Below are 16,410 nucleotides of genomic sequence, written 5' to 3' on the forward strand. Positions count from 1 at the left end.
ATTTAGTGTCAATACAACAGATCTGGTTTGAGACTCAGAAAACTTTCCAAACAGGTACTAATAAAAGAAAGCTTATTTCATTCTTCTGTCTCAAGAATTACTAAGAATTTTAGATTTTGAAGAACACTTCTAGGAAATGATTTTAGGAAAAAAAAAGATAAATATCAGCCCGAAAGTATTTTTTTTCAAATAGAGAAGATACTTGCAATGAAAATACCTGTTTCTGGTTTGGCACATGCAGTGCCTTGGATACTCCTTGTAAGCTTGGAGAGTTTTTTTTAATCAAATGTTTTCCCTGGAGGCTGCCGGAGACAAGCCTAAGGCAACCTGATTCTGATCCTAAAGGGAATTTCCCAAAGCTCATCATGTGGACTTAAAAATGAAAAATAGGACCAAACCATGAGAAGTTATAACTTTGTTAACATTTTCCTCTATCCCATTATTCTTGGAGCATATTATAGACCAAAATGGTTCTTTACTTGGACAGTAAGATGCACTGGGGAATTTAATACAAGTGATAGGCGACAGGTTGTAAAGAGTCCACTGAGGTTGATTAATGTGGAAGGATGTCAGAGTATAAAATACTTCTTATATTTATAACACAATATAGCAAAACTCCAGCTTTGAGCTATTCCCTCTCGCAAGGTGGACAGTATGCAGTCACAGGGCAGTGATAGAAAATCTCACATCAATCTAAGTAGGCTTCACCTCAGGGTCTGTTCTCAATCCACGGCACAGGCTTCAGGAACAAACCACCACAGAGCTGCATGCACCATTCCTACTTGAATGAAAGCATCAGAGAAACAAGACTGATTTTCCTTAGCGGGGGTCTCTGGTGGGCCTGAGCACATACAGGCCTGGGAACTATGATGACACCTTGTTCTCTGAGCTGCAGTGAGCTGGCCCAGTAGAGCCAAACAGTGGCAATCATGTGCAATGCAATGAAATTATTCAGCTTTGAGTAACTGATTCCTAATGGAATAATAGGGATGTAATGAAGTTTTATTTCTTTTTTTTTACTGTCACATTTCTACAGAAATCTTTCATTAACATTTTCCACATGTAATGCTTTAAAGCTTTAGAGACTGTGTTCTTTTTTTGTTTTGTGTATTCAACACCTCCTCTCCATTACAGGAAAAGGCTGCTAAACTGAAAACGCTCCTTTCACTTATTCATAGTTGTCTAGTAAATGCAAAGTTGTATTATTTGCATGTGTCCATAAATGACAGTATAACCTCAGACTGAGAAATATGTACACCCATCTGAGTGATCCTTACAGAAATTCAATGCATTGAAAATGTATCCATAAATAAGAAGAAAACAAGAGGGATAGGCATAACGATACCAATATCACTGCATTTCTTAAAACGTGTTTGGTTTAGTATTCATGCTGCTGATTATAAAATAAGAAGTTTCTTGTGCAAAGGCAGTGAAATGCTTTTAGCACGTGACCATTTTATAAATAAAGTAAATATAGACTTCTGAAACATCTTGATCTCATGGTTTTGTCATTCTCTGGAAGTAAAAATATTGACATTTACCAAGCTGTTTGTTCCAGCTTTCTGGTCTCCTGCAGTTTATTTATATAACAACCTTATCGATGAGCCTCTTACTCAGCTCTCTAGGTTTAACTGAGTTGAGTCGATTTGCTACCACAGCTTCAAGTCGCTGTTACAGAACAAGCAAGACATCCTAATAAAGCTGTAAACGTGTTTACTCAAACATGGTATTGATTTTACTTGGAGAGGGAGAAGCTAGTGCTTAGCATGGTGTCAGGGAGGATGAATTTAACTGCAGTTTTTCATTGTCATCTGTCATGGTTGTGAAACACTAAGTGAAGCCACAAGAGGATAATTAGAATTGCCAGAAATTTAGCCCCTAAAATCAGTTAGCCACTTGAGATTTTTGTAGTTTAATTAGTTTTTATTAAAACTTTCCTCCAGTGGTATAGTCAGGAAGGATTTTCTAATGTTCTTTCCAGTGAGAGATTTCAAGGTTGCCACTTGTTAGATATACATCTTCAATGACCATTTTTACAGAAGGGTTGGTAACCTTTTTTCTCTCAATTGTAATTAGCCTGGCACTACAGTTCTGTATAAGCACAGAGACATTTCGTTTTAAAGGAGAGAAAAAGACGTGTGCTTCTATACATTTGTAGTTAATAACATATATAAGCATGTATGGCATCATTTTTACAGAAAATTTTGAGGGAGAAAGTGCTAAAGTGCTTAAAGGTTGAAAGAAATACAGAGTGTTTGAAGATGCTTACATTTAATTTGTCTTATATACTGTAAGTCTGATGTGTCAGACCACAGTGCCAAAAGACATGAAAACAGAAGCCAAATCCCACCCTTAATCAAAAACGTTTCCATTTAGAATAGCCAACATTTGGTTTGATAGCAATGGGCAGGGCCTCTGGCTTACCACAGTTCTTGGCTGTAATATCCACCATCTGCCACTAAATTAAAAAAGGAGAAACCTCAGCATGTTGACGTACGGTCATTCAGTGACTGTATTGTAGAATCGACTGATGGCAACATCTTTTACAAAATCTAGGGTGGCTGGTTGGCTCTTGGCAGCAGCATTGCCAACCACCTGATTACTACTGACCAGGCTCATGCTACAGCATTACCCCACTCCAACAGTGCTAAAAGACCTCAAAAAAAGGCCCAGTCTTATCAGCTACAAGGCATTGACTGGGTAATGTTTCTTGAAAACTGCATCTTCCCACACTCCTGGCCTGGAAATCTAGTGGGATCACATAAAAATAGATGAGTGTCCCAGCAACTGTGATAAATTCTGTATATGAACAAGAGTGTGAAAAGGTGCTTGCAACTGTCCCCATGGTGGAATAACACCATTTTTAAAAGTGCAGTTCACAAATTAGGCTGTAGAAATTTTAAATACAAAGAAGAGGAGTCAGCTAAGCTGGTCGGGATCCTTTTTGTGCCTGGGACAATTTTGATGGTGAATGGCCTGGCTAGCATAGGTTGTATACTTCAGTGTTCATCTGGAAGCAGAATTGTCTGGGAACATCACATAGCAAAAATGTTTTGAGGGGCTCTGACTCTGGGTCAGCCTGTAGTTGTTTATAATTGATGCATTTGATAATTGGATTTTTTCAGCTTTTTTCTCTTGCATTAAAAAAAAAATTAATTTTGCCGTGGGCATTTTATAAAGGTTGGAAGTGTGAGAGAAACTGCAGAAAGACAAGTAGTGGGGGAGCTGGGTGTCGGAGGCTATAAATGGATTTTCAGCCAGCATTAGTAATTAACAGTCATTAAAATTAATTGTCAAGTGTACAATTTGAAATGAAACATTTGGCTTCAATATGAGCTGTTTTTAAGTGTTGTTAAACCATTACTGGAGCAGGCCAGAACTGTTTTAAATCTCCACTATTGAACTCCCACATTCCTGCCCAACTGCACTAGTTCTAAGTGTTCATTCAGAATTTCCACGAATAATCTGGAAAGAAAACTTCCAAAGAAATCACTGATTTCAGTGAAATTGCCTCTGAAATATGTTTTGCTAGAAAATCAACTTGGCTCTCCTTTAATGATGTTTAAGTTCTATTCAACTCTAAGGAGTAACAAAGTGAATACAACACTTTTTGTGTCAGTCAGTGGACTGTCTTGATGTGCCTGTTCAAACTTACACTGACATCCCCAAAGAGATTTGAGCTGGTCTCAGTGAGAGCCTCGGTTTGGGTCTGGCACCACTTCTGGCACTTGGCTTACAGGACTTTCCATTTGGTGGACAGCACAAAAAGGAACAAAGCAACTTCACTTTTCCATCCCTCATTCTGTTTGCAGACCTAACAATTACAAATGTTGTCTTTGAGAATATATAGTAAGGAAGCTGGAGGTAATAAAGATTAACTCAATTATTTCAGGCACACTTTTCAGAGCAAAGTGATTCCAGAGTTGCTTTTTTTTCTCCTGAGCAGAAAAGAAATAATAAAGGCCCAAAAATAGCTACTGGTGTGTTACAATCACTTCTATCATCAGAGAATGTAAATACATTTTGTACCAATCCAAGGTTTAAAGCAACCTTTGAAGCAAAGATGTCTTTTTCCTAGGAAGATAACTGGGATGACTTGGACCCAGTTCCAAAGAAGTTCTCACCATTAGTGGGTTCAAGGTGGTTCCTTGGCTATCCATGCCTGTGAAGGGCAAAAGGCATCCCAGTCTACTCTGAAAGCTTACCAAGATGGCTCATTACATCAAGGTGGCTTGCTAGACATCCTGCAACTGCATTTTCCCTTCCTCCACAAAAGGTTGGCATGTTGGATAACGGGGCAGGAGACAGATGGGAAAGCCTCGAGCTAGTGTGATGAGAGTGGTGCACAATGCTTGCAGCACCATCCACAGCTCCAGTAGTGCAGAAATGCTACTGCACAACAGCTGCAGTTAGAACATGGTAAACAGAATTGCCTGAAGTTGTTTTGGTAAAATACTTGAAGTGAGGCGCTCTGGTGTAGCCAGTTTACTGCTGCTTTCTGCACCCCATTCCAGTGATAGCCAGAGACCAGTTCAGACCATAAAGAAATGAAGTAGATGCTGAGCTAGGTTACTGTGTGCTGGGATGATCTAGGTCTGTGATCCCAGGCCTGTGATACAGGATCAGAGTTCAATCCTGCCCTTTTGGTCTCTGAAGTTGTAGGAGGAGTGTGAAGTAAGAGTGTGAAGCCATGTTCACTTATCTTCTTGCATTTCCAATCATGGTACCTTAAGAGATTACAGCCTTCAACTGCTTCTCATCTTCCCTCCACCACCCTGCTCGCTGGTCAGGCTGTTTGAGTGCTCACTAACCCACTTGAGTTTCAATCAGCTGCATTAGCAAAGATCCCCTGCTCAACAGCTACTGTTTAAACTGATCTGGCTCGTTTTGACAGGGTATCAGGTTATACCAGCAGCAAAGCAGCATGGTGAAAAACAGATGGGGGAGTAACTTCTTCAGCTGGAACTCAGATCTGAATCGATGCCTTGAGAGTATGACTCATGGGGTTTGCATCACCGTGCCTTATACACTGGGGGAGGCAAACTCTGAATTATATTCTGACCATGTTGCTTTTTACTGCATTAACTAAAAAGAACATTCTGCAGCTAAGGCAGCCAACCTGATAGAGCTCTTTGCTTCTCTGCTCAAACAACCCTGCTTTCTGGTGTTCCCTCGGGGTCTGCTTTGCCAACTGCCTAGTCTTACTATGTGATGTAGTTCTGTTTGTGATATGTGTGTTTGTATTGTCATTCGATGCGATATTGTGTCAGATACTGCTATTTCCATTTCATCTATGAAAAACATACCTTTTAAGAGAAATTCAGCAGACAAGAGAATGGTTTGAGGGCAAACTCCCCACTGCAGTTTCTACATATGTCATATATGACAGCTGTACTTAATGTCGTTTCTGCAACACTCTTAAATCACAGAGATTTCTCATTTCTATCCCCAATTAGAACAAGATGTTTTTTCACCTGACTCTGCTTTCACTTAGATCAGAATAAATAAGAAGTAGCTTCACTGAAGACAAAAGACTCATACTAACTTGAAACTACAATGAGCCTGGGAGGTGATGACAGTGTCAGTCTAGTTGGTATTGAAAAGTAATTCATGTTTTATGGTCCTTTGCTCTGTGGATTTTCTCATCTCCATGTATGTTTGATGCCTTGATCATAAATGTAAAAGATAGTTGTTCTTTCTTGTATAAACCTCTCTCGGAATTCATGCTCTGCACAAAACCTAGCCCCATGTTTGCCTTTGGAGACCTGCCCAGTGCATCTTCATACTTACTGAGTCAGAAATGGACTGTCTTAACAGCCTCATTTTACATATGGTTACAACTTGCTCTCAAGTTTTAACCACCCAGAAGCACACTGGCAAGCTCCTGCCTCCCAGGCAGTTTAAATTTAATGATTGACACCCTCCACATATCCAAGAAAGTTTCTCCTAAGAATGCATGTTAATTTAATGGAGAGCAGACCATTTTCATCTTGTTATTCAGAAACGATCTGATTTCTGCCAGGCATGCTGTTTGAATTTCTCAACTGTTACCCAACTATTGCAGCTGGACCATCCTGCCACAGTTGTGTTGTCTGTCATCCCTGACTGCCATCAGTGATAGCACTCACAGCACAATTTCTTCCTGTTTCAGATTCTTATCTTTGTATACTGATAACTCCTGTCTTCTTCGCTTGTGCTTATGGACTTACCTTTTGTTGGTGAAGGAGTCATTTTTTCCCAGCTAGTGTCAGTCAATATCTGTGAAATTCCAGCCAATATGTAGTTCTCTAGAAAAGTATTGATGTCAGAAACATATGAGTTTTCTCATTTTTTAACTAATCTGCTTACTCTCTATGGCCTCCCTATTGCAGTGAAAAGTGTTTGATTTATAGATTTTGTGGTTTCAAACTCTTCTCCAATTTGGTGCAGTTTAGAGAAAATTGTATTTCAATTAGGCTTCTTTTCACTATCAGTCATGACCAAGAAGCCAAGGTAGATATTGGTAATTGATGAAAACTGGTCTTTTGCTCACCAGTATTATCCTTCATTAATGTAACCTTATTTTTCTTGTTTTACATGATACTTAATCCCCAAAGAGCAGACATCATTGCATAGGATGAAATATTTTTATTATCTTCTAAAATTATGCTGTAGTGTATCACAAAAGGAAATATTTAGAAACCGAGCACAGGTTAAATGACAGTATCACAATACAATGTGCAACTTTTTCCCAATAGAAACCCAGATGAACAGAGAAAGTGAATATGAAAGCAAGCCAGCAAAACATATCAGCTTAGAATCAAAATTTGTAATATGTCAGAAGTTGGTACTTATGAGTTTTACACAGTACTTAGCAGCGACATGGTTTCAAGACTACATTTGTACTGTCAAGGCACAAAGCCTGAGCGTGACAGAAACTTGAAATGGTGGATGAAATCTTTAAAAAGAACATCTTTCAGCTTGCTAGAATTCTGATTTTCTTGGGTAAGTCTCACTTTCCTTCTGTGATTGGACGAGGAAGAGAGAGATACATCTGAAACATATTAAAAACAAGATAAAAGTGAATAAAATATTACCTCTAGAATGACAGAGTGAAGTTTTAAATTATAAGATACTAAGTTTACTTCTCACATCTTGAAAACCTCTTCCAAATTTAAAATACATATTTCACCTCTGCCATAAGTTCTGTCATGCTTTTGATCACAATAGCTTCAGCCAAGACAAAATGCTTCAGAAATGAGGGACTCAATCCATAAAATTTTTGATGCTGCTTGTACTAAACTTCTCCAAGTACCTTTTTATGACTGCCTACCTCTGTTCATTCAGGAGGTGCTCAGGTTTTCAAAGTACTCAGCTCCTGGTGATTCCTGAATTTCCAAGCTGTGCATGCCAGGCTGTGGCAGCTGAAGCCGTGAACCACGTGCCCCGATTCTGAGGCACCTGGTTCTCTGCACAGTTTGCTGTTCAGGGAGGTATCTGAACATGCTCAGGGGTACCTACTGTTGCTGAAGTTTTAGATTAAATGTCCCATTATCAAAGGCAAGAGATGTCATCTAACTTTCCTCATCAGGTAAAAATTTTTCACCTTCTTTGCACTGTGAGCACCTGTAACTCTGAATATAACATTTCTCTATTACGTGTCTTTCTCTGTTTTGGAGAAAAGCTTGCACACAGTTGTGTTGAGGCTGTAGCTGTAGCCAGTAGCTGTAGCCAGTAAGAGCAGAAGGAACTCTATTCAGCAGGGAAAACTTCTTTGTTTTTAAAATGTTCTTTGAGGAATCAGGGGTTATCTCTATAAAGAAGAGAGCAGGAATTCAGTTTAAATCATTTTGAGAACACAAATAACGATCAGTCTTGATAATCTTTAATTTACTGGAAGCTACCAAATGGAGACTTTACAAAGAAATAGCAGCAGCACCACTCCAGCCCTGCAGTTCACTCAAGAGCGATTCTCAATTTAAACTGGCCAGGCTGCAGGGGTGCATACAGGCAGCCCAGTAGTTCAGTGTTTTGCACTGTAACAAACTGATGCATTCAAAAAAACTAATCTGACCATTTTCTTCCTTCTCTTTCTCTCCCACTATGTCCCATAGGCTTTCTGTCCCAGCTCGTCTATGACCGGCCGGTGACTGAGTGCATCCGGGCTGGACATTACGCAGCCAGCGTAATTATCAAACGTTCAGGTTGCACCTTCCCAGAGAAGCCTGACTTCCACTGATAGTGGTGAATTGGAGGGATCAAGAGTAACTTCTGTGTTGCCATGGGATTGCTGCCTAAATTTTTCCTCCTTCCCCTTCCTTACCTTTCCAGTACCTGCATCAACGCTTCTGTACTTCTGTTCATTGTATTCTAAACAAAAGATATATTTCTATGGTGTTTTCCATTTCATACATCTACCACATCTCAGTAGTCTTAACTTTTGGGAACAGTGCTAAGTGAAGCTTATTATCTCATCCATCAGGAAAAAGTGTTCTATTTACACAGTTTCCAAGGAAATCCCATTTAAATGACACTGCTGATTAACACCATTAAAATACTTCTGTTGAATTGTCTAGTTTGTATCCAGCTGTGGCCAAATCCTATTCAACTTACATGAAATCAACAGACCTGACTTTATTCATAACTTACCCTTATGAACAGGGAGTTATTCTATCTATCTAGTAGAGTCAGGCCTGTGTAAAGAGTGGTGTAAATGTCCCAAGAATTTCCATACCTATTGGAGAGTACAAGATCTGGCCATCAGATAGTCCCGCTTCCATGAAAGTACATCACTGTTTTGTCAGTAATTTAAAGACCTGATCCACAGTTGTGATACTTTACATTCAGCCATCTTGCACTGATGGCAGTAACTTTGAGTCTGGCCACTTTTATCTCTCAGTACATCTCTAGGTCTGTAGGTACAGTCACTTTTATCTGTCAGGTGAGCTAGCAGATAGGTACTTTCAGTGATTTCAGGGCAGATGCATGAGCTGGTGATGAAAATAAACATACAGATAGGTCCTATCTCCTCCATGTGTGTTTTCTAGAGGCTGCATTAAGGTACACATAGTGAAAATGAGGTACAGAAATATTTATGCAGGATATATTGACAGGATATGCCAAATGGAATCTCTGAAACGCACATTTTTAAACTTTTAATTTACTTTGGGTAATTAAGCAATATGGTGGATTTTGTTTGTATTTACAGTATTCAAAAAGGTGATCTGACACTGCATTCATTACTTTGCTATGTAATTTGATACTGATAAATAAAAAATTGTCATACAGTAACTCCTGGTTTTGTTTTGGTATTTGTCTGTCGTTTTTCTGTGTATCCTGCTGAAATGGGAGCAAGACAGGGGTGCTTAACCTACAGAGCATGCTAAATCTGAATGTTTTATACATGACTTTCAGTGTCCAGGTGGGTGTTGAAGGGTGATCTCAGCAGTAAGGAAGAGAAGGAACATCAAATTGGTGTTTGTACCACAGAAGAGATGAAAAATTAAAGGCTAGGGTTCACCAAAGAATGGTAAGTCAGTGCAGGGTTCACACTTTACTGCCCAGGGTGGAACAAAGGACACACAGAGATTGAATGCTGTTATTGCAGTTTATCTATTGCAAAGAGCAAGGGGAGGAATCAAGGCTGAGATCCCAATTCCCTTGTTGGTCACTGTCCAGTCTGACACATTGGACAACAGGCTCTGTCATCTTGGAGATCACCTGGCGTGGCATTCCTGCAAGTGCATCAACCAGCGACTCTGCAAATGCTCCCGGCTGCGTGGAACTGCAGCGCCGCAAGCATGGGCACAGCTTGGTGAGTCCCTCCCTTCTGCAGGGCCTCTGGCTCCCACTGGCTGCCTGAGAAAGGCTCCACGTACAGGCCTTGTCTCTCTGCAATGGGTACAGCTCTGTGCAAGTAAGACTGCTCTGGTTTCATCATAGGGCTGCTCTTAAAAGAGCTTTAGGCTGTACATTTCTCATGTTCTAGCATAGGTGAGAGGAAGAGAAATTAATAGGTTGGAGTGAAAATAGAATGGCAAACAAAACTAAGAGTCTGCAATGTGCATGGTCTTCAGGCTTTATGGGCTAATCAGAAGAATGTGATTTTTTTTTACATCTCAAAGTTAATTTCTAATTTCTTAACTTGATATATCCATGTGATATGTTTTAATCAAGAAAAACTGACAGGATGAAGATGGATCTGTTGCAGTCCCTGCTTTTAATATATGGTTACATATGCCACACCACTCTTACTGCATGAACTTGCCTGTCAGTAAGGAAAACCCCAATGGTTTGGTGGTTAAATTTGCTGTTCTTCTTGCTCTACACCCATGACACTCTCCATTCCTTTTGAAACAACTTTACCAATGTCCTGGCCTAATAATTATGGCTGATTTAAAATGAATATAAATATGTAAACATTGTTTATCTTACCAATTGAACAACAAGACACTTGTATACTGAGAAGGAAAGGAGGATATGTAAAGGCAAGTCGACATAACATTGTGGAGACTTTCTCCTTCCTCTTTCCTGCCTTCCTGCCTGCCTGCCTGCCTGCCTGCCTTCCCTCCCACGTTCCTCTATTCCTTGTTTTCAGTTCAGGATGTAAGAGAGTCAAGTCAGAGGTTCTGTTCTGAGCTTTTCCACTGATCTGTTCAATGAGCTTGGGCTCCTGACATTTGGCTTTGAGTGTCAGCTACAAAGCATAATTTGAAGCCAGTGGGAGCAGCTGAGGAATAAACTACTACCCAATTCATAGAAGGGCATCAGAGTCTGACCTGCTCTATTTAGCCATTCATTATTTCTCTAATATCTGTCAATGGATATTTTTGGATGCTATATAGGTACTTAGAAACATATTCCTAAATCATGCTAAATAATTTCAGGTTGTGCTGTCAGATTGCCTGATGATTTCATTCTGGAATTTTTGCAGGATCTGTATATTCCTTTCCTGCTTCTTACTGCTGAAGGGGGGGTTATCTATATAATGGATAATGTTGTCACCCTTGATATTCTCTCTCACAAATAGTCTCCCTCTGTCTTCCAGCTTATTCCACACAGAGGTGTGTTAGAATACTGGGCTTTCTGAAAAACATAATTGAAAGAGTTGTCTGCCATTGATGTGTGCCACTTCTTAAATCCCAGATGGGATAACAGAAGTGACTCTGTCACTGAACTTGAGCCATTATTGAAAGACAGCATTTTACCTGGGTTACTGTCAGGAAAACAAATATTGGAAATCCACTTCCCACTAGCCAACAGCCGAAGCATTCCTCACTTGTATAAAACTTCCCTTTTGCTGGAAATAGAACTGCATTTCCTGAGCCCAGCACTGAGCATTTTAGGCTTGTTTTAATACCAAGTGGGTATTAATGAGCAATGCTGCTCAGATTAACAGGCAAGGAAAGAGGCCCAGTATTCCAAAAGCCACGTGCTAAATATCTGAACAGAATGATGGGCTGGGAATCAGGAAATAAAGGCTGTGCTTCTGTTTCTGCAGGTGAACCCCTGTGTAACTTTGGGCAAATCACTTTCTCAATCTCTATATCTAAAGATGATAAGCTTAAATAGATGGTAAACTTGAGAAGTGAAAGTGGTGAGAATAATTCAAGTAGAGCAGTATCAGCCACATCTCTGCCTGTGCTCATTGCTGGTTTTTTGAATATTTGAATGCTCTGTTTTGTGTGTGAACTAACGTAGGGCTATTTGTTTACCCTTGAAAAATAGTGCTAGCTGTTTACTGCTTGTGTGAGGGTTAAGATAGGAGAGGCAAAGGAAGGGAAAGGGCAAGTAAAAAGCTTTACTTATATGAAAGTGAAATAAAATATGCTACATGAAAATGACAATAGGAATGCACACCATTTTAAGATGACAAGTCTGGGAACAATCTTTAATTTAAAGGGTCTTATCCACAGTTTTCATAAAGAAATGTTAATTAAAAGTGTGATGACATGTTTGGGATTTAAAGGAAATCATTCTGCAAAGGATTTATAGCAATCACAGCTCCAGAGCATTAGGATTACAGATCCTTGTGCTGTTCCTTTTCAGTGATCATGTGATTGGCCTGCTGTTAAATATAGCTCCCATTTAGCGAATTGAGACAGGCATGGGAAAGGTAGGGAGAGTTTCCCTGTAACCAGCAGGATTTCAGAGGTGTTGGAGATTATACAATTCATTAGTTTTTACATAAGATCAAAGGAAAAGAGGAAGTCTTAATTTGGGCACCAACTGCTACTGTCTGAAAGTCTTGCAGATTAACTGAGAAGAGAACATGTGCAGTGCTAACTGCTTGTGTTAGAGCATGAGACTATTGTTTTATATCTCACTAACTCATTGTTCTCTTCCCAGAGATAATTCTCACACTTAAGACCTTCAGAGATAGTTATGTCTATTGTAAATAGTTCAGCAACCAGCTGGCTCAGAGGTTATTGCCTAAGCATCTTTCCCTTGGTCTAATCCCCTGCAAGGTTTTTTCTGGGCAGTGTTATTAATCTAAAATGACTGCTAACTGACTCCTGTGTCAAACATTATTCATTATGTGCTTTAAATGCTTCCTGCAGAGGCCAAAATAAATTTTGCTTTTTTAAAAGCACTCCACAAGGAGTGCCCATGTAGGATATTTTCTAAAAGATTAGACTCAAAATGGCAGTTTAGATGAGGAGGGGAAAAATTGTCTTCAAAACAAAGCTTTATCATTTACCAGGGACATACAAAATGGACAAACCTCAGTTACCAAAATCCACTTTTTATACAGAATTATCTATAAGTTGCTCCTGTAAAAGAAAACATGCAGCCTTGCAGGGCAGGAGAAATACTTTTATGAAGACATGGAATTAGTGACCTTATTAGAAATTTAAGACCAAATAAGTAAAATTCTTAAAAAACAGTAATTCTTTTGTGTCTGGGGTTTTTTTCAGGTGTCACTGTGTTGGCATAAAGCATGAGGGGTTTTTTGTGTCAGTGACACTGACGAGCCTTGCATGTGTAATGGCAGTATGGGAAGAGAGACAGATAGATTTGAATAGCAATAAGGTGGGTTTTCTTCCAGTGTGAAAAGAGCACGGGATTCATGTGTGCTGAGATGAAGTATAGCCTTGCTGCACAGTGCAAATATTTAATGCTGTTCTAACTACCCCCTGGTTATTGGAGTGTGACAGTTAATAGCTGTCAGCTGCCAAATGCAAAAGTTAAAAAATGAAGCCAAGTCAAACTCAAAACCCACAAATCATAAACGTGCTGTAGCTTAGCAGGCAGATCATCTCCAAAGTTTAGAGTCATGTGGACCTGAGCTGCCTCTCAAGTGAGAGAAGGATTGAGTGCATCTATCTTCAGGTCCTCACTTTGCCAGGTACTCACAGGCAAGTTTTGGCTGGGCTTTCTGCCTCCCAAGGCCCTGGCACTCCCAAGTGACATTTGTAAAGGAGGATGAGTAAGGGCTGTAATGAAGAAAAGCAAACATTATCATTATTCTGGATCAAATATCTCAAGTCAGTGGTGCAGTGTAAATGTGTAAAAAATGGAAGAGCTCCTAAACTGAGTGTGAGAGAAATTGTGTGCTTAGAAAGCCTCCCTGTCTGTGGTGCCATGGAGATGGTAACACTGGTGTAAAATATTGCCCTAAAAGAAGCATTACTGTGGAATAATAACAGCATATGAGAGAATATTTCAAGAAAAGTTCAGCTTGAAAATCATCTCTCATTCTACCTATTATTTTTCTTATCCGTGCTACAAGTAAGACTTCACTGTACTTTAAAATTGCTCTACTTGGAACATACCTAGTTTTTGGGTCCCTGGGAATAGTTACATTCCCTCATCGCCTCTATATTTGCTGGCTGTTCCTCTGTGGTGATAATTACCAAATGTCTGTGATTAGAAGGCTATGCTGCTCTGGCTACATGGTGTCCCTCCAGAGGACAAGGCAGAGTTCAAACACACCTCCTGCCTCAGTTAGCTTTATAAAAAGAGTAGGTTTGGGGTTTTTTAAGAGGTGAGGAAGTTACCAATCACAATAGCTGTTTTCAAAAAATTAGATTGTTGTCAATCTGTGGATCAGTAAATTATAAATTAAATCATTGATCTAACTTTGGGATTCATTTTCAGAGATATTACTTATTTTGGGGTCCATTAATGGCACTCAAATAACTTGCAGAAATTCCAGGCTTCTTCTATCAGCTTCTCACATGGACAGACCTATTTTAGTCTGGCCTGTCCTAAAGCATAGCCAGCTGCTGTGGCTGTCTTGCAGGGTAAGGACAAAGCTTCCCTATTTGTCTCCCAAGGTCAGTACAATAACAAGCACATTTTATGTCTGATACTAAAAAGCATTTGTCAGTGCAACTTTTGCATTCCCTAAATGGTGACAGATTTCACAAGATGAACACTCTGGATTTGGGGAAGGCTGTGCTTCAGATACCGAGTGTTTTGCATGTAACATGTATGTATGTAATATATTCCATTGCCTGGAATTAGCAGTAAAACAGCCTTTTAAGACTTCATGTTTATTATGCACCACAATGTTTCAGGACAAAGCAAGAAACAAGATTTTAGCACATAACCCAGCAAATTCAGCTTGGGAAAGGAAGAAATTAATTTAGAATGACTTGTCATAGTGTGTTTACTATAGAAATTTATGCGAGCTCAGAAGTTAGCCCTTCTACCCTGCAGCAGCAGCAGCAGCTTAAATTGGGCCATGGGAGTCTCATGGAATAGAGAGTTATTTAGGTTTCCCTGAGGCTCAGAGTTCTGCCCTGAAGAAAGCTTTGCATATTGTTGTTTCAAAGAAAAAAGATAATTGTGGTGTGCTTGGGTATTAACTTGCACACTAACAGCTACAGCTCTGCAGTTTGTGTTGACATACAGAAGTACTGTGTCATCCTGAGCATGACAGATCTGTTCACCTCTTCCTGACACAGTGTTTGCTTGTCCCTCTTCATCCTACCTACAAAGTCATAAGGAGTATGTTTTATTTATTCTAGATGAGGAAAGTTTTCCTAATGACCTCCTTTTTCTAAAAGAGATAAAGATGGGGCAGTGGGGAAGACATCTCTTCTGTATCACAGGAGAGAAAATCTGAGAAAATCAGCTTCCCTGAAGACTCACTCACTCTTTGGTGAACTGAGGACAGAAGAACTAGCCTCTGCTAAAAAGGCCAGTGAGATTTCTAACAACCCATTGTTTCTTATGTCTCTTCCTATATTTCACACAGCAGTAAGAAATCAACTCTGTTACATCAGCAGGGAGCCCTGGGACTGGCCTCTTTGATTTAATTTGCTTTAATTCTTGTTCTTTAATTTTCCATGGATATAACCTGCCCATGTCAATGCTGTGGTATCGAGTGGGAGCAGAGCACAGGGCATTTGCCCTTGCAGCCCCAGTCACAGAAGAGTTGTGCAGCTGTTGGGTAGCACACAGGGCAGAAAGGATCACAAGGGATTTGGGTTACTTCCCCTCCAAACATCACTGGCAAAAAGAAAACAGACACAAATGCCTGTTGCACGGACCTCTTGCCTCTCAATTCTGCTCATTTCACAATTCTGTTTGGCTGCCCCTTTCCTTCCAAATCCTAGCTGTGAATACTCAACTTTAAAAGGAAAGTGCTGTGGAAAGGGCCTTCGTGCAGGACTCCCACCGGCTGCCACTCCTGCTGAAATAAAAAGATTGCAAGAAGCAAGAATTTGAATGAAGGACAAACGTCACATATGCTGTGTGCTCCGGAGGACAAATGCTGCATACAAAATATGTTTAATTGCTGAGTTAATTATCCCACTAAAGTCTAAATGTTGGTTTTTGGCACTCCCCCCCTCCCCTCAGTTGTTTACTTTTATCAGTTAGAAAATAAAAAATCAATGTCATGAAAAACATAATTATATTCCTACTAATCTGGAGTGTTTTCTCATTTGAGTACTGCAGTCTGATGCATTTTATCACTTTCCATCAGATTATAGCAGTGGAAATTGCCAGCTGAAAGCTATGGCTTGAGAGCAAAAAGGTGGAATAAGCAAACCCGCCCCAAAGCCATGTGCCTTGCCAATCAAATCTTATTCCTAATGACAAAGCTTCTGTGATTTCCTTTTTGACAATACATGAATAGCTAGTGAATAATTGGTTCAACAGGAGCTTCATTACAGTCCAAAAGAGAAAGCAGGATATTTCATGTGAATAATTTGGAATGATTGGTAAAGATGAGGCATTATTATAGGATTGCCTTCTGCCTCATAGTCAGAAACATGCAGCCTCTTCCTTGTTGAAGTATGAAAGCATTTTGTAAATAGTTCTGGGTACTCCCAAGTGGTGGATGATCTTGCTACTCAATGAAATGACTTTATGGTTGTTACTCTTTATGGATTAAACACACTCATTCTTTACACAATTGGAACATAATTCAGCTTTGTCTGGAGAGCGCAGCTGTGGACACATCCTCCCACTCTCAGA

General features: G+C 39.8%; 1 protein-coding gene across 2 annotated transcripts in view; it reads left to right on the forward strand.

Moving 5' to 3' along the window:
- The window catches only part of ADK (adenosine kinase), a 271,565-nt gene extending 262,295 nt beyond the window's left edge, over positions 1–9,270 (forward strand). For both annotated transcript variants that reach the window (XM_053949546.1, XM_053949547.1), the window contains exon 11: positions 8,094–9,270. In XM_053949546.1, the coding sequence (XP_053805521.1) occupies positions 8,094–8,218 (125 nt within the window). In that variant the 3' untranslated portion in view covers positions 8,219–9,270. The remainder of the gene's footprint in view (positions 1–8,093) is intronic.
- The last annotated feature ends 7,140 nt before the right edge of the window (positions 9,271–16,410 follow it).

The sequence above is a fragment of the Vidua chalybeata genome, chromosome 8 (assembly GCF_026979565.1).
Source record: "Vidua chalybeata isolate OUT-0048 chromosome 8, bVidCha1 merged haplotype, whole genome shotgun sequence".
NCBI classification, from domain to species: domain Eukaryota; kingdom Metazoa; phylum Chordata; class Aves; order Passeriformes; family Viduidae; genus Vidua; species Vidua chalybeata.